Source organism: Cariama cristata, unplaced genomic scaffold (assembly GCF_000690535.1).
Source record: "Cariama cristata isolate BGI_N322 unplaced genomic scaffold, ASM69053v1 scaffold11505, whole genome shotgun sequence".
Taxonomy (NCBI): domain Eukaryota; kingdom Metazoa; phylum Chordata; class Aves; order Cariamiformes; family Cariamidae; genus Cariama; species Cariama cristata.
This window is the reverse complement of record NW_009616960.1, coordinates 714-19,377: the sequence shown is the minus strand read 5'-3', so window position 1 is coordinate 19,377 and position 18,664 is coordinate 714. Positions and strand designations below refer to the sequence as shown.

At 38.7% G+C, this 18,664-nt stretch overlaps 1 protein-coding gene across 1 annotated transcript; it reads left to right on the top strand.

Moving 5' to 3' along the window:
* Positions 1 to 1,899: 1,899 nt before the first annotated feature.
* LOC104156628 (lysosomal amino acid transporter 1 homolog) lies at positions 1,900 to 15,079 on the top strand. Its single transcript, XM_009700357.1, has 7 exons — positions 1,900 to 2,081; positions 3,343 to 3,472; positions 4,530 to 4,620; positions 6,397 to 6,521; positions 7,741 to 7,836; positions 8,828 to 9,013; positions 14,978 to 15,079. Exons 1-7 carry the CDS (start codon positions 1,900 to 1,902, stop codon positions 15,077 to 15,079), a joined length of 912 nt encoding a protein of 303 aa, XP_009698659.1.
* Positions 15,080 to 18,664: the final 3,585 nt, after the last annotated feature.

Below are 18,664 nucleotides of genomic sequence, written 5' to 3'. Positions count from 1 at the left end.
GCTTACTTGAACCATTGCTCACAACTTTTGGTTTTTTAACTTTAAAAATTATTTTCAAAGATGACTACAAAGTCTACTAATTCACCAGTATAAGCTGAACTAGCTGAATATATAGAATAGGCTAAGGTGAATTCTCTGTGTATGAATACATGTTCTTTTTTTATTTAATTGGTTTAGGTCCAGTGATGACAGTTCTCCTAAGAGGCAGCCAGTCTCTGCAGAAAACTTGTTCTAGCATTTAATGCCGTGGATACCTGAAGTCTCATGAAAACAAAAAGCGGTTTTCTTGATGACTAGCAAAGTGAGTCCTAATTTTACAGTGAATGTTGCTTTATGAAAACAAACTTTGTGAAACTTTATCGAGATTTGAGAGTAGTTTGATGCGTAATGAGGGTGGCTCCAACCTGTTGCATTGCAGAAAGGATATATTGTCAGCCTTTCCAGACCCTGTCCCCATGTGTGTGGAGTGAAGAACTCCAAAAATCCCAGCCACGAATATCAGGCATTTGGGGACTGATGTCTGTGAGACACTGCATAACTTTATTCACTTCTAGAGGGATGCTCTTATGCCTCAGTATTACTTCATCCTGTTCCCTGAATTCGCTGTGCGTCCAAGATGCTCCAAAAGGTCTTAAAAAATGTTCACGATCTTCCTTGTTACTGGGTCTACATCAGGCTTTAAATACTGAACAAATGAACCTACTAGTGTGGTACTTACTTTGTTGTTTTTTAAACAGTCAAATTGCTCTGACTTTTTTTCCTTAATAGCTAGTTGATTTTAGACTCCTCTTTATGAGGAATTATTAACCTTCAGAGGACTTAAATTATCATCAGAATGAGTAGGATATCAGGTGGGTTTTGGCAGCAGGAAGTTTCAAGGACTAGTAATAGATAATTCTGCATTTTTGTTAAAATTTTCTTCAATTTTGTAGTGCTTAGCCTTTTAAGTAAATATTAAAATTTCAAATAGGGTGGATATTTCAGCATTTTTTTGAAAAAATATCCAGAATGATTATTATTGGCTACAAGAAAATATTTTTAAAGGTCAAACCCAACCCTCCCTTGCTTCAAAATTTAAGCCGTATTCTACTGTTATGTTTCATTCTGGGGATTTTGGGCACAGGAGTACCCTACATTTGCCTTCTGCAAGTTTCTTATGCTTTCTGTCTTTCCTCTGGCATATTCAATAACACAAACTGTTGACACTGTGTTGAATCACTACTTAGTCTGATGGGCTAGCTAGATTCAAGTAGACCTTAGAGCTCATCTGGAATCTGAGTCATAAAGGACTTCTTTTTCATAATGTTATCCTGAAATCACTTGCACAGAAAGCAGTGTTGTGCTTATATTTTGTAAGCGTGAGTAGAGTGTTCAGAATCTGCGCTAGTACCATTAAAGAAAGTACTGTTGCTTTATTGGCATAACGTTGAACCTGAAAATCAGAGTTTTGGTTTTAGGTGCAAATAATTTCTTAGTTTACTTTACCCTGTAGCAGGCTGCTGGCACCTCAGTGTAACTGGCAGTCTCAGTCTGACACAACCTCGGACTAAAATGCTGTAGTGATATAAATCTGGAGTGTTGCATATTTGTCAAGAGCTAATGAATGTGATGGACCACAAAATATTTTTCTTTCTTGGAAGTCTAACTTCTCTTCTGTAAGCAATAAATATAAGCAAGCATTGTACCGTTAATGTCTTATTCACACTGGCTATATTTATTTCTTTGAATTTGGCAGGTTCGCTTATGAGATTGGAAATAACTGTGATATCAAGCATCCGTCTGGATGCAGAGGTCTTTTCACAGAGGATATTCCACATTGGTAAACGGATTTGCAGATTTGCATGGGGTAAAAATGAAGGCAGAAATAAACTTCTGAAACTGAATCTCAGTCCAGGAATGATGGCTTCTCAGCTGTATACACATGCTTTCAATATCTCCCCAATAGAGAACAGGAGATTGTGCATAAATGGAACACCATGGATTTGGCATCTCCTAGAAGAATGTGTCGAGAATGCGTGGGAGTATTGGAGCGTTGTCATAGGACTGATTTCCATTGTCTGTTTTCTGTTTGCTGCACTACCGTAAGTTTAAAGTCTTAAGCAGTCCTCAGATTCAAACATGGGTAATCTTGCCTAAAGCCTTTTTCAAAAGCTGCCTTTTTTTTTTTTTTAATTTTATCTTGGATATGTTTCTCTATCTGCATAATACAGATATAATATGCCAGAGAAGCATGATGTTCATGTTTGCAAAAATATTTGGTGGTTGACAAATGAGCTTGATGTACTGTTCTGTTGTACTGACTTGACACTAATCTCTGCCACTTAGAGCAAATGAGAATAAATCACCTCTTCTCTCTTCTCTTCTCCACCCTGAGATGTGTGTGCACACGCAGGCACACTTGCAGCAGAAGCTATCTCGGTATTTATTTAAACCACGTGCTGTATGTCACCAATACTGTTGTGCTGGCTCCTGCCAATGAAATTTGGATTGGGAAAAGGTCAGAAGTGGCACGTGAGTTAGCACTTCGGTAGTGCTGAATCATGTGCTCCTTGGTTGCTGGCACTGGGTTCAGGTTTCAGATAGGTAGGTAGGAGATGACAAAGGAAAAGTAGAAATGCTCCTAGCAGGTGAAAATGCCTGAAACAAAATGGGATTGACTCCAAAGTCTGTCCCTGTAAGGGGGATTTAATTTACTGAACTAGTAAAAGGGCTATGGAAATTAAGGAAAATAAAACCACTCTTAGTAAGCTGTTGAGCTTCAGAAATATTAGTTGAAATATTAGTTGAAAGGGGGCTTTACGTTAAAACTGTCATGTTAGTGAGCATGGAATTCATCAAGATATGCCTAATGGACTCACGTTTGGGATTGCTTCACAGTCCCCATTGTGAATCTATCTGAATAATAGCTCTCCAGTTTAGAGCCGTAAGTGTAGTTGTCATCTCTTTTAGCAGCTTTGTTCATTCTTAGCCCTTCTATGTTAAATAACAGTGGTTTTTCTTATTTCTGTATTTTAAAGGCTGCTATTTACAGCAGATGAATATAAAGTGCTTATGGCATAGTTCTGGTGACCAGAAAATGGTGTTTCAGTGCAGGCCACAAAAAAGGAGCACATGCAAGCAGTAATGAGGTTGTGATTTGAGTCTTTTGTTATGTTAGAGTAAGACGTGGTGAGCTATAGCGAGACTGAGTTCTTCTTCAAAAGGTAAGTGGAGTATCGCTGTGATAGGTCTCTTGTGGCTGGAGTTTTAATCTTTATTCAGATTTTGAAAAATGTACTTCTGAGCTTGTTAAATATTTTTTTGCTTACACTATTTTACAATTACTTCTGGAATGTCTGCCAGTCAAATTTACATTGCCTGTAAGAATGGAAGAGTGGATCAAGCACTGTCTTTGGGCTTTCTGCTGTGTTGGATAGCTGGAGATCTTACAAATTTCATAGGCTGCTATTTAACAAACCAACTACCAATTCAGGTAATCTGTCAATATTTCTGCTTTTTGATTTATCCTTTTCAAACTGTCTCTTTCAACTCTGGGATGACTTAACATTGCACTGCGAAGTACATAATTTCCCAAATATTTACATTGATACTGTTATGTGTTGTAGGAACCATTTCATACTTGTAATTAACATTCGAAGAGACTTACTGGGTGTTACTCAATGATGAATGAAGTGGGGAATTTTCATTTGAGCTTCAGCTTCAAAGTAAGCTTGCAGAGTAAATAGGGCTGGAAGGAGATTGTGTTGTTTAGCTTGTAATAGATCAAGCTGTTTTGGGGCAGCTACTCTTTAAACTTCCTTGTGCCTTTTTTTTTTTTTTTCTTTAAGAAAACTGTTTATTAACAGGGAAATACTAGTTCAAAGCTGTTAATGTCTGACTAATTTGAAAATCTATTTTTCTTCACTAAGAGGAGGGTTTCTCTGAAAGGAACAGTCATTTTCAGCAATACATTAATTGTGTCTGAAACTTACCTGTGGTTTTTATTTTTGACTTTTAATTAAAAGAGAAAGAGGTATGTGTCAGCCACCTGCAGAAGTTTTCACAAGCTGGAGATTGACCCAAGTGTGGACAGAGTTGTCTTCCCTTTTACAGACGAAACGTGTGGCACTAACTGTTCCACCTCCCCATTATGAAAAGGGGAGGAGAGAATGTTGGGTTTGTCTTACCGAGATAAGAGGCACTAAGATTAGTAGCTTCCAAAGTGCTGGGAAATGAGGTGCAGCAGACTTAAGCTTCTGGGCAGGATGGATTTATCAGTCTGCCCAGGTAGGAATTTGTGCTATACATCCTGGAAAATGAGCAACTATTGGGATTGTGTCGGCAAGTCCGTGTTGCGTAAGGTTTACTCTGCATTCATCTGCAGTGATCTAACTTGTTTGGTACCTAAAATGGTTTGGTGTTTTTTTGTTTTTCTTTTTTTTTTGGCAGTGCTTCGGTATTATGATTATGAAGCAAAATTTCCATGCAGTTAAGTTAAGGTATTTTGAACTATTTGTATACTGAACAAGCAAATGTATCTTCTCTTTCAGATTGTCACTGCTATTTTTTATGTTAACATGGATATAATTATGATTTCACAATTTGTCTACTATAAGCTCAAGAATCAGAAGATGACAAAATGTAAGGTTTTTCAACAATTAAAATATTCTCCATAATGTGGCACACTCTTTACTTTGATATTTTCAACAGCTCTTAAATAAATTTTTTTCTCAGAGTGATCAAAAAATAGAGCGCACAAATTCTGCTTCAAGTTGTTAGGCCTATTGCTTCCAGTTTTCTCAGGCTCTTGTGAAAATCCTAACCTTTCTCTTCTCTTCCTTTCTCTTTTCTTACCCACATAATATCTGTAAATATGTTCCATGTAGTACTTTCAGTTTATAGAGACATAAAAAAATGCAATAGTTTTGTGGAATCTGGTTCCATATTTTAACTTACTCCATGGTTTTACTATCTGCTTACAGCTGTCCAAATATATGTATAAGTTGAAAGCAAGCATTATTTCTTTGTGTGGTTCAGTTAGTTTCCTCCATGTTGATTGAAACCGGACTTTACTTGCTTATAGCGTAAAACGTCTTGTCATCTTCATGTGTTCTGTTTCAATGCATATAGTTAAAAAACATATTCAAGGGGAATAAAATTACTTGAGTTGTGCTTCATAAACTCCTGGCAGTAGTTGTAGTATTCAGCCTACCAATGGACTACTGTTTTGACTGAAATGGAAGACTGAAAGCTCTGTTCACATTGTATCAAATCAAAAACATTAACTCATCAATCTGGGGGGAAGAAAAAAAATCAAAGAAAATCCATGGTACAGCAGAGGTAACAAAAAGCTGAAGTAAAACAGATGCCTGCCCAGCAGACTAAATAGGGATAAAGCAGATTCATTCAATATGGAACTGATAATAAACCTAGAGATAGGTCCATGCTGAAGATATTTCCTTCCTGCTGCCTAGTCTTGAAAACAAACACAGGCTTTTGTACATTTTAACTGCCAGTGCCTGTTTCAGCTCAATGGTTTGCGTAGCTGGAGAGAGAGGAATGGTACTGTGATTAAAGCTGCAAAAGAGGGCTTTTCAGTACCCAGGTCTGGAGCAGTTACCTTGGACAAGTTGGTCGGTTTTGCATCTCAAAGTGCAGGCTGTGGAACAGCACTACTAAGTCTGGGTTATTTAGATTGCAGGTCTTTAGGGCAGGCTTACTAACACCATACAGCAGTTTGTTCCACTGGTAACAGTGACTGCAGGACCTTACCACCATCTTGCAGATACAGAAGTATCGTAGCTCGAGTTCTGTAGGATTGTCTGCCGTTTTCAAGTTGTCTTGTAGTTGTCTATGGAGACTTGCTATATGGAGTCTGTGTCTTTGAATATGTCAGTGTTGGTTAAGGCTCAGTATCTAGCTAACCATGGACACAGAGACTGGTCCAGCACAGCACTTAGATTGCATATTTATCTTAAAGATATTTTTGTTAATTTAAATTTCAAATATCCTTGCTTTTGCAGTTTTTAATCAAGATATGTTGAAACAAGCTTACATTCTGTTCTACTTAGCGGTTTCCTGTTTATCAGCTGTTGTTTGATCATAAACTATTAGGAGTTAATATAAGAGATAAGCTGAGTATGAAAATTCTCTCTCAGTAGCAATGTCCACTTATGGAGTTCCCCTCCAGTTCCTGCACCGCTACCCTCAGTTGTTGCACAAAGACACAGCACCAGTATGATAGTGAGCAGGGGTGGGCACAGAGCCCAGAATAAAGAAGCGGGCTTACATTGCTGCCAAGAAGAAGATACATGAAATTGTACCTTTACATTTACGTATTTCTATTGCAAACAAAAAGTAACCTCAAATCAACAGCAGATGTTATTTTTTGGCTAATTTGTTTGTGTGTCATTCTAGGCAGCAAAAGCCTGAAGAATTTCTGTATAACCTGGATCATAGTGTGTATAGCACTGTGTGTTATTTTACTCTGTCAGCTGTTACTAAGAAACCAAGACCAGAGTACAGTAATCGAAAGAAGTAATGTAAGTTCTTACCTGCATCCATTCAAAAAAAAATCCCTTCCAAAGTGTCTTGAAAAGATTGTGTATGCTGAGCTTTAAAGAAATTTCGATGACTTTTTTAACAATGATTTAGAAATCGTAGATGTAGCACTGTGTGGATGTTTTAACTATGGACCGTACATCCCAAAATAAAGAAATTATGGAATTGCTTCTTTTAGCAGCTTCCTGTGTTTCAGATTTATTCTGTCCCTTGGGTCATTAGGATGTGGTGCTCTGTGAAATAACATGATGTGTTGTGTTTCTGCTTGTGTTAAATACTGTAGACATCCATGTAGAGACTGCACAGTCACAAGTGTGATCAATAAAAGTGGAAAATTATAATTGTACCTGCTGCTGCTGCTGTCATTTCAGCCGGAAAGGTTTTTTTTGAAAGTTCACTTGATGGCCTTCATACTAATGCCAGTAAAATCATTGTAATCCAGCAACATTGCCCAGCAGGGAAGCAGCTTATTTTCAAAACACAACTAGAGTGAGAAAACTAACAACTCTTAAACTGTGACAAATGAGTATTTTGCTTTCTCCAGACAGGATGTTTTATTTTTTTAGTGGCCCTAGCTACAGTTCTTAGTTTTGGTTTGAATTATTGTGCCCAGGCTTTTTTTAGCAGGAGGACTGGGTTTATATTAGTGTTGTATCCTAAAGCCCGGCACTAGTTTTGATCTTAGTCATGGCTATGACGCAGCAGTGTGCATTGTTGTGAGATAAAGATTAAACCCTTTCTAGCCCTCTTTGGTCATTTGAGGAGCAGCACTGAACTGCTTTGAAAGGAGTTGTGCTGGTTGCTGAAAGGAGAAGTGCTGGTTGGCAGCCAGCTGAACATGAGCCAGCAGTGTGCCCAGGTGGCCAAGAAGGCCAACAGCATCCTGGCTTGTATCAGCAATACCGTGGCTAGCTGGACCAGGGCAGTGATCATCCCCCTGTACTCAGCACTGGTGAGGCCGCACCTCGAGTGCTGTGTTCAGTTTTGGGCCCCTCAGGACAAGAAAGACCTTGAGGTGCTGGAGCGAGTCCAGAGAAGGGCAACGAAGGTGGGGAGGGGTCTGGAGGGTAAGTCTAGAGCAGCCAAATCGATTCTGTGATTCTGAGTTCTGTCCAGAAAATCAGCCAGTGGACTCCCAGTTTAATCCTCTGAAATGCCTGAAAACATTCTTGCCAAAATACATGTACCTTTCTTTTTCAGAACTCTCTTGATATGATTGAAATGTCAGGCTTCATTTGTGGCTATATATCCTGCGTGTTTTACTTGGGAAGTAGATTTCCTCAGCTGTATAAAAATGTAAGTAGATTTTTGGCTAAGTATACTTGTAAATTCTACAAAATACACTCTCTGTTGGCTTTAGATGTTGGATTCTCCCTAACAGTGAACCCTCTTGAACTAAGGCCTACTTTGCTTTTGTGAGTGTCTAAAGTGGCAAAAAAAAAAAAAAAGGTGTTTTTTTCCCATTCAGAGGAGGATAGTGAGAATTTTAGGAAAATTATGATCTTTGATTGATGAAAGAGGATTGATTGGCAGGGGAAGCTGAAGTATTTACAGTTGGATTTATGAGGTATAAGCAGAAACATGCTTTGTGTGATTGTTGTCATGAGCAAGTGATACCTCCCCTTTTCTTTCTCCAAACTATTCTACCTTAAGTAACCAACCATGGGATCAAAAGTTAGAATTAGAGAAAAATTGATTTAGAATTTTAGCCTGTTTTCATAAAGATGCCATTACTGACTTTTTTTTTTCCCACAGCCTCTCTACTATCAGTATATTAAAAAAAACCCAAACAATAAAACTCAAACCAAACACAACAAAAGAGCAGAAGATTTTACATTGTCAATTATATACAGAAATTTTCATTGATTATGGAAACAATTAGTTCATTTCCCATTCATTCCCATTCGTATCCCCCCCCCTACCTTTTCCTTCACAGCTGGAGTACCACAATGTTTTCAAAAAGGTCTACTAAACGAACTGATATAACAACAGATTTCTTAAGAGCTAAATGTCATTTGGAAGCAGATTATCCTTGCTGCTTTGCACTTACATAAAAAATTACATTAACCAGAGCCGCTTCTAGGAACTGTAATAAATTCTGTAGTTTTCAGTGATATCTGCTGAAACTACTAAGCTCGGAGGATTCAGAGCCCAGGAAGAGATGGACAAGAATGACTGGAAGTCTTTGGATGTGTTATAGTACAAAATGCCAAAATTATCTATAACTGGCTACTCTGATACATGTTTTAATACTTCTTTGTATTTGTAAAAACTTCTTTGTATTTAGTTCCGAAGAAGATCAACAGAAGGCACCTCTTACCTGCTGTTTGCATTAGCCATGATGGGAAACTGTACGTACGGACTGAGCCTTGTTTTAAAGATGCCAGCTGCCGAATCCTTCCGTGGCCTCTACTTTTTACACCATCTTCCATGGCTCATTGGGAGCTTTGGAGTTTTGTTTCTAGACATTTTTGTATCCTTTTCCTGTTATAGCTAGAGTTTCTCGGGATAGATTTGTTAATAAGTATATCAGAAATTAAGTGGATTTTTTTTTTTAAATCAACATTTTTTCTATGATTCTAACCTGATCATAAAATCTTCTTTCAGAACAATAATTTGTATGCTTTTTATAATAATATTTCTTGATAAGAATAACAAGTTTATAGAAAATACCTACATCACATCTACATTGCACAGTTAATTTCTGTCTCGTAGCCAATATGTAGTATACTAAAAGTTGGGGGAGTGGGTTGCGCATTGTGCTGTTTTTCTTAGGTTTGCTGTCTGATAAATGTAAAAAACCCCCAAAACCTCAAACCTGCATGTTTTTAAATGCAAGCATAGAATTATAGCTTTGAGAATTTGGTTAAATTGTGTTATTGCAAGATTGCATTAACGTCAGAGACAAACAATGAGGTTTTGGCGAACTTGGTTTCAGAAAATAGCACTTAACAAAGAAATGCTGCAGCTACCCTTAACTGCATAATTTGGGACAAAATCAGATGCAGTGAGACCCTGAGTGCTTCTGAAAACCAGCAGCTGTGCTCATTGAGCCGTGCTAACCAGCTACACAGTTATCTAGATTAGTATGCCAGTTTCTTGAAAGTCCTGAGCAAACTTACAACGCTATAATTTTTTATTCTTATATTCAGGGGACATACATAAGATGCCCACGGTATATCGGTTTGTCTTAGTCGTGTTCTTTCTATATTGAGTATTAGCATTTTGCGATCAAGAAATTAAAAGCAAAATGTTTAGACTAATATTGTACTTTTGCTTTAAAAGCATAGCAAACAGTGAAGTGGTGGTACTTGGTCTTACTGTTCACTGTACGTTTATAGTCACCTGTCTTGTTACTACAACTTGTATTTTCACATGAAAGAGTATAAAGAGATTTTCTGATTTTTCCTGAAATAAGAATTTTAGGTTTGTGTCTGAAAACGTCTTGGTACTTAGCTCCGTGAACTCAAACTATAAAACAGGATAAAATGAAGAGTGATTTCAGGACCATGCTGAAGCATATTGTGTTAATCCGTTCCATATTAAAAGGAAGTTCTTTACCAGATTTACCTGGAACAGTTCCAGAAGTTATGATTCCCAGGCATCAGTCTTGTCTTTCTGATTAAAGTAATTTCATAAGCCACTCCAATTAGAGTAGTGATGGGACGACCGACCCTGTCCTTTGGATGGACTGTTAAATTACACTGTCATTCAGAACAGCCATCTGTGTCTTTTGCATCTCCAGCCATGGTGATTTAAGTGGACAGTTTAGTAAAACATTCTGCATCGTGGGAACACAGTACTCCACTACAGTGGTGAGACTAAACTGTGGTTCACGGCCCGTTTTGAAATAAATTGTAGTTGTATCTTTTATGAGACAATGCAATGAGCAGACTGTAGGGATTCAGGGTCGCCAGCCCATGTAGCTGGTTTGAGTGCTCCAGCCTTTTGCTCCATGAATTGGAGTAGTGACTCTTTGTTCTGCCCCCAGTGCCCAGCTGGAAACATAAACCAGCCAGTATTTATTTACCAAAAAAACCCTAGAACTTGATCTTGATGACCCTTACAGTATGCTATGTGCATATTTGCAGATGCCTTTCTATGATGTACTCTGAAAAGGAACTTTTATATTGGCCACAAACCTCCCCCCTCTCTGAGCCCTGCCCCAGGATTGCAGTGCCAGCCTGCACATGACATTCATTTCTGGGTTCTGTCTTGATTGGAGTCTGAATCCAATCTTGCTAATAGTCCTCCAGTTCAAATTATATTGAAAACAGATGCTTCCAAATCAGGTTGAGGAGCTTACAGGAATCTAGTCAAGTATATAGTGTTAGTTGAAAATGTATGAAGTATTTGTAATCAAGAGAAAACAAAAGCAGACCTCCTGCTTTGAGAAGCCCTGAAGGTAAGGAAGTCAATGCTTTTAAAAAGAGAGCTTCATTACTGTCTCGTGCCAAGCAAGAAAATTTTGAAAATCTAACAAACTGATATGTCTTGTTAGACCAAAAACCAAAGAACAGGATCATCTGGGTTTTGGAAAACAGAGGAATTAACCCACAAAGTCATAGTTTCTAAGAGGGAGGTGTTTCATAATTGATCATTTGTGTTACTGACAGTCTCTGTTTTGAGGAGTAGTTGCAGAAATTGCCTAATTCTAGTAGACTTTATTCCTGATAGTGTCCAGAGTTTCATTAAGTGGAAAATAAACTCTCATTTCTCAATGTCCAAGCCAGGATTAAGAGTTCACTTACTCTGTGTCTGCTGCAGTATTCTTTTGCTTCCATCTGACATGACTATTTTTAGAAACAAATGGACTCCTGATCATAGCTGGAACAGCAGCTCCAGCGTTACTTAGTGCAGGATTACACTGTAGTTGTTTCGGCTTGGTTTAACAGGATAAAACAGTCATCCTGTTTCTTTGGTGTCTATGACTAAAGTTATTTGGTTGCACAATAAGCCAGTTATTTTTGATAAATAATGGAAGTGTCCAATGGTTTGTAAAGTTTGAATTGTCCTCCTTTCTGTTTTAAGAGGAGTTTCATAGTGTTACACATTTGAATTATAAATTGGACACTATTTTCTGTTCCGGTAAATGTTTCCTTCCAGCTGCTGCGTTGCAATGGAAGGTGGCTGGAGTTTCTCAAGAAACCACGAAGCTTCGAGTTTAAATAGGCCTGATAGGGCGTTTGCCTACTGTAGGGTTCCGTGGTGGACCTTATTAGAGCTTTGTTTTATGTGGATGATTACTTAATGTTTCACTTGTACACAAGAATGCAATCCTGTATGTCTTAAAATACTAAATCAGTTGATGAGCAGTTCTGCCCTTACCCTTGTAGCCGCAGCCATGACTGAGTTTGAGAGTCAGTCTAGTGCAAGTTTTTCCAGAAAACTTTGTCCTTTTCTGTAAGTCTGCTGCCCTCTTTCACCCTGCTTCCTTCTTCCCCTGCTCCCACCAAAACCAAACAACTCTGCTTTGTGTTTAGTTCAGACAAAGCCCTTTACCAAGATTTTAGCCTTTTTTTTTTTTTTTTTAATTTGACATCACCCTATTGTCAGAGAACATTCCTCCACATGTACTTCTTTTCATTAAGTGTAGCCTGGTTGTTACTAGATAGCCAAAGTATATTCAGCAAGAGCCAAGCTGTTGTACACAGGCTCTTCTCTTGCATCTTTTGTGATTTGCAGGGCAATCACTTGGAATCCATTATATACTTCGACAAAACATCATGCTTTGTAATTTAATTACACTGTGCAAAGAATATAAGTCTGACCTGACAATTCAGCCAGGAGAGTTTCCCAGCCAAACATACAGCTTCTCTGCACTCCTGTAAATGCCTGCTTTTGTCTCAAAACTATTTTGTTTTTTGAATTGTCATTAAATTGTTTAGTGAAATGAATTTGATATACTAGATCAGTGGCTGTCATAAACTTTACTCTGAGAAGTCACTTTGGTTGTCTCCTCCACTTTGGGCTGTCTGCATGCTTAGGTCTTAAATTTTCCTCCGGAAAGTCAGACTTGAACAGCAAGTTAGTTTCTATACTAAGTAGTCTTGGCAGTTTAGGATTTATTTAAAAAATATGAGCAGCTGAGTACATAGGCTACAAAAACATATTCTGGAAACACTGTTTGATAAGCTCCACATAACTTGTGTTTATAATTTATTCCTCCTTAAGAGCCCTGTTGCTGTTGCCAACTTGGTGGCGAAGAGTAATAATATACAGTGCTGCAGCCCGGGCTTGTCCCAGGCTCACAGTATGATTTCAGCAGGTTTGATTCCCAGTTCACAGTTTCTTTTTCCACCAGTGCAACTGTTAAGACTTGGGGAGGTGCTCAGCTGCAAGTACAGTAAGGCCTGTTAAAAAAAGAAATAAAGAAAAAAGGCAGGAAATTTAAGTGGTAGCTATATATACTATAAAACTAACTTACTAAGCTCTAAGAAGAAAGCGTTCCTCGCATAATACTATAGAAATACTAAAAAAGGAGTGCTGACCTGCTGTCTCTGAAGGAAATCCTGTCTAGTCTTTAGTTGGGGGGCCTTGGAGGTGGGGCACTGGAAAACTTTGGGAAGGTGGGATAATTCTTGGGGCTTTGCCTAGGATGTGGAGAATTTCCTCTTCATTTATCCAGACCTCCCAGAAAGCTTTTTTTTTTTTTTCTCCTCCCTCTCCTTATTTTCATAAATAACTACATACATTAGCCTCAAACTTCTCACAACCGTTGTCTACCAGCCATGTTATTTGAACTGATCTAATGTGTTTCTGGTAGAATTCTCTATGTCAGATTTCCTCCCAGAGAAACTATTTCATTTTTAAAATGGGATTTTACATCTAATGGTAGCGGTGATCCAGGCTCTATGAAACCTGAACTTATGTGAGCATACACTGGGCTTTGCACAAAGTACCCAGATATACAGGTGGCCACTTGCTTCTACACCATGTACCTTTAAACCTAAAACTTTCATGCAGATCCTTATGTTGGAGGCTCCCTACTTGACCTCATCTACTACACCTGCTTCCACCTATCTAATGTCCTTAAAACTTTCATCGTCAAAGTTGGATAGCAGGTAACGCTGGGTTTAGCACAGTCTGCTGCTGAAATCACTCCATCTTTTAGAGAAAGAAAAAAAAAAGTGCCCAAAGTGAGCAGAAAAAGTAGGACCCATAAACCCTGCCGTACAGAGAGTATTGCCGTTTCGCTGGCCGGTGGTGGTTTGCCTTTGCGAAGACCGGCTTCTCGTACTTGGCATTTCATGTCATTTCCATATCGATTCACTGTGACTAAGAAATCTTTATTCTGTAAGATGCTATGCACATTTCTTAGAATAGAAAAGAATATGTAAGGGAAGGGCATAGCTGGATAGGTTTGTACAATGTATTTATATCTTAAAGTAGTATGCCCCTCAGAAAACAAAGTGGTTTATGTCAAGTTCAGTACTCAAGCATGAAACTCCTCAACTATCTAGCAAAAATTCTGAAGAGCACGAAATCTCTCCTGTCCGTTCCAGATGCACACCCCCGATATTTTTTATTTAAAGGCTATCAGTGCTCAAAGTCAATACTTTTTGCTTGAGAGCTGGAACCATCAAGAAAAAGGTCAAGTACACACTTGTTAATTCTTTTTAGATTAGCAGTATTTCCAGTGGTCTATTTTACAACAGAAATAAACAATTGTGTCTAATTGCTCAATTCTGCGTTGAAAACAGCATTAAATATTGACTCATAGTGTTGTCTGCATGTCAGTGCCTGTAAATATCAAACCGCCTAGAATTTTGCAGGAAATGAGGATTTTGTTTTCTGATCGGGCCCTGCTGATCTATTACTAAGAGAAGTTTTTTTTAATAACTTCCCCTCCTTTCCAGCAACATCCACCCTCAGCCCAGCCCACAGTATTGAGGGCACTGAGGCTGGAGTAGTCCAGGGCAATGTGCTTGATTCCACATTGGTCCTAAGTGAGCCTTGTTCCTATTCTGCTACTAAGGAATTTCACACTTAGGACTCTTGCAAGCATGAGGATGAGGTGGTAAAGGATATTTTCATGTGTTTTCAAGACATATAACCAAGGGAATCAGAAATTTCGAGTTAGAATTTTTCTGTATGTTCCCTTTTCTAGTGTTGCAAGTAAAATATGATTAAAATTTTTGCTATGAAGAAGTACTGAAGATGAGCATTAAGTAGGATTTGGAAAAGGTTATATGCTAATGTAGAAAATTCCACAGTTGGGATTAAATAAATGGATAATACTTACACTACAGTACATGAATTAGATACAGCAAGTTTTAAGCTTTCCTCTGCGGACTGTGGTATTCAGAGTCTGTGCCAGAACTAAATGGATGGCTGCTTTTATTCTGAACGGCTTATTTGGGTTTTAATTGAAAGCAAGTACTGCAAACGCTACCTCTGTATCCTCGTTAATGACTTCCTTACCCCCAAATAACAGGTGACTGTGCAGTTCCTCCTGTATCGTCAGCACAAGGAGAGACAGTCTGGTTTAGTAGCACTGGAAGTGGAACCGTTGCTGGTGAACGAGGAGAGTGCCTAGTGTCGGGCTGCCTTCGGCTCCTGCTTTCACCGGGTTTTGCTCTTGGATGACTTTGTCGAACAGTTAAGATTGCAGCTGCTTTGGGACCAAATCTATCACTTATGTTTTATTATTTATTTTTTTATTAATTTGTCATTACTTATTGGCAAATCACATGCCAATAATAAAATATTTAATATTGACTCTGTTGTTTCAGGAAAGATACAATTTTTTTACCTGATTCCCCCCCCCGCCCCGCGATTGTAGCTGTTTCTCCCCAAAGTATGAGGAGTCACAGCAGTAGGTCCTGTAGAGATACTTATTTGACATCATGATACAGTGCTTATCATGGGATGTCTATTTATTTTAGATTCACACGTACATCCAGTTAACAGTAGCGTGGCTGGTTTAAAACCAATGGATGAGATTATCCCTGTGCCTTGTACCCAGCCTGGAGCTGCTGCTCAGCCCTGTTGCATTGTGTGATAAGGTTTGGCCTTTTTTTTATTCATACTCAATTTTGTGTGCATCAGAAATAAAAACATCCTGTAATTAAGTAGCTTCAGTGCAGAGGATCTGTTATTGATGCAAAAGCAGAATCCTGGTCTAAGTTGGTCGGAGCCTCATGTACAGCTCATTGCAGAGTATCACTATGTGTTTTATTTTTAAGAGTTAAAGCAGTTATACCCGTGTGTTCCAAGGGTTATAATTACTGTATGGCATCATATGCCCCATATAATGTTTTTGTACAACATGCATTTTCTTTGCAAGCTTCTGGTTTAGGTAAGTTCCACAGAGAAAAAAAAAATTGGAAGCTAAGGAGGCTGTACCTTGCAGTTGCAGATTTTTTGAAATACTGTGTCGTGTTTGAAGAAAACTTTAATAAAATTATCTCAAAGAATAAACTTCTTGTTAATATTTCATTGAATGTATATATAATGATTCACTCTTCGGTAAGTAAGTTTGTGAAGAAAAGGGCTTTTTATAAAAAGGTCGATATGAGCATTTTATACATTTGTGGGCTTATCGTGAAGCTCCTTCCCTTTGATTTCAGAGGACCGTTAAAGGGACACGATTTAAATTTTGTTTTCAAGTACTAAAAATGAATAAATAATAAATTTATTTTTAAATACTAGAAGAAACTAATGAATGCAATTGATCATATCTAAATTGCTGCCAAAAGTGCAGACTGGAAGCATTTTTCTCTATGAACTTTTGTAGAATTTCATGCACCGGTGATAAAACCTGGTGAAACAGGGTTGGGGTGGTTTGGGAGTGGTGGGGGCCAACCTCATCCCTGCTAACGTATACGGAAATTTAATTTCACCTTCTGTTGCAGCGGTCACGTACATGAGTAACGGAATTCTGTGTTCTGGCTCGACGTGAATTGGGTCCTGTCAAGGGATGACTGGCGGCGAGACGGTGGGTTAGGTGTCAGTGGCACAACGTGCCGTGGACGGATAAGCCCGTGCGGGTGGCTGATGGTCCTGCCGCCTGCCGAAAATGCTGCGTGGTGGTGGTGATGTAGGCAGTGCCACAACAGCCGAGTAAAAGGGATTTGCTAAGTCGTGTTGTGAAAAGCCAAGTCCTTTGGAAATGTTTTCTGTCTCTCCGAGAGAGAGATTTCTGTGATTTCAGAATTTCACAGATTTCTGTGAAATCTGCCCCAGCGAAGTTGTTATTAGTCTCAGTCTAAACGTGTTTTCCCTGATTTCTGAAGCGAGTAGAAGGTGTTAGAAATTAACCTTTTTAGTACATAAATTAAAATGCAATTTGTCATACTTGCAGATTTATATGCTGTACACATGAGATTATCAAACTCTTGCCTGGTTGGGGATTGAAACCATGACTTGTTACTTTTTAATGCAGTTAGAATTTGTTCTTACATCGTTTCTTCAAAGATTATTTCGTCTTGTATTGCTATATGCAATCCTATTTTGGGATGTCTTTTTATCCCCGTTTCATACTGCTGTTTATTAGAACAGCCAAATATGGGGTATATAAAGCTACTGTGATTTAATTTGAGGCTTTTAATGGAAAATAGCTTTAACTTTTTAAATGTGAAGCAATTATAGTTATTTATTGATAGTTCACATATATGCAATATTTAGTATATGGTTTAAGTGAATACTTACACTTGGGAAAATGTTATTTCCCCTTAGCTATTTGACTGCAAGAGCTGATCCAATACGTACAGTTGTCCGTGCTGTTCCCTATCACCTATCAGGATGTAAGGTCTTTATCACCCCTTTGCTCAGCCCATAATTATTTTCTTCGAACCAGACCCTGCCATGTCCGAAGGAGAAGGGAGAGCTGTGTCCAAATATCCCGGGTTAGAGACTAAAGGGCAGATCCCAGTCACCTCTTTGTTAATCTCAGACAGGAAAATACAGCATGTAGCTGCTATCACAGCTGCTTTCTAGGGAGGCAAAGTGTCTTAATCTTCCCGCTTTATGCTGCTAATTCTTCCCTCGTGCTGCATGTAATCCAAGATTAACAGCATTGTTTTCTAATTTTATGTTTTTAACTATCATGGAAATCTCATTAACTAAAGGAAACATCTAAAATGTCTTCAGGGCTATATTTTTAAACAAATTAATCAAATAATTTAGCTAACAGTTCTCTGTCATCCACAGAAGATTCTTCCAGGAATGGAGTTACTCCTGGCCGTTACACGTTGGTTTGGATCCCTTGTTTCAATAAGAAAAAGATGTTCTTAAGTTGCCACTTCTGACGGTCTCCGGGAATTTAAGTTTCTTCCTAATTCATGCTTGTATGCTCACCGTCAGAACATGTGTTATAAGTCTAAAGGAAGGAAAGCTGGTTCATCTAGCGAGAAGCATGGAGCAAAAGCTGCCACTGTTGGCTGCTCCAGGATCTCGTTCCCTCCGTTTCCTACTAACTAGCCTTTAAGGTCTGCAGCATCTCGTGGAAGCAACAACAGATGCTCCCACAAGGTTTTTAGTGCAATACCGTTGAGAGGGGGGGTGTTTACAGCTGTGCCAAAAGTACAACAAGAAGCAGCAGCTCATTTTCAGGTTCAAAGAGCAGAAGCCAGTGACGTGTCTGTGTTTGCCATCAGTGCTCCGACTAAACCTGTGCAAGGTCGCTGCTTTGTCTGTAGATACAAAAATCCCAGACAAGAGTATCCAAGAGTGGGCAACGGCCACTTTGTTCTATTCACTCCATCACAATTTGCTTGCTTATTCCTCTGTGACCTCAGAGATGCAAGAGAAAACCGTTGTTTGTTACGGTAGCAGTTATTACGGATACGAAATAGCATTTTCCTGACAGAGCAATGTTTGTACTGGAGAAAAAAGGCAGCTGTGCCTTGTGCCGCTTGCTTTGCCGCTGCCTCTTTGCATGACTTAGCACATCCCCGATGTTTTACGTTTATGGATGATTAAGTGAAGAGTTAAAAATCCGCGTGGCACCATGTGCAAGAAGCTGCAGGTTAAGTTAATCAAATCTTTGACTGAGGGAACCCTAAGAAACTGTTACCCACATCCAGGGCTTGGGTCCCTTCCAGTGACATTTATTAGTACTCAGGTAACAGACCCCAAAGGCCACTTAATGGGTAACAGGGAAAAGACACGGAATACACTT

What these genes read in the sequence shown, in the direction of transcription:
- LOC104156628 (XM_009700357.1), top strand. Translation starts at nt 1,900, where the DNA reads ATGGCTTCTCAGCTGTATACACATGCTTTCAATATCTCCCCAATAGAG. An exon ending in CAAACCAACTACCAATTCAG is followed by an intron (nt 3,473 to 4,529) that starts GTAATCTGTCAA and finishes CTTCTCTTTCAG; the next exon opens with ATTGTCACTGCTATTTTTTA. An exon ending in TTTTGTTTCTAGACATTTTT is followed by an intron (nt 9,014 to 14,977) that starts GTATCCTTTTCC and finishes CCCAAATAACAG; the next exon opens with GTGACTGTGCAGTTCCTCCT.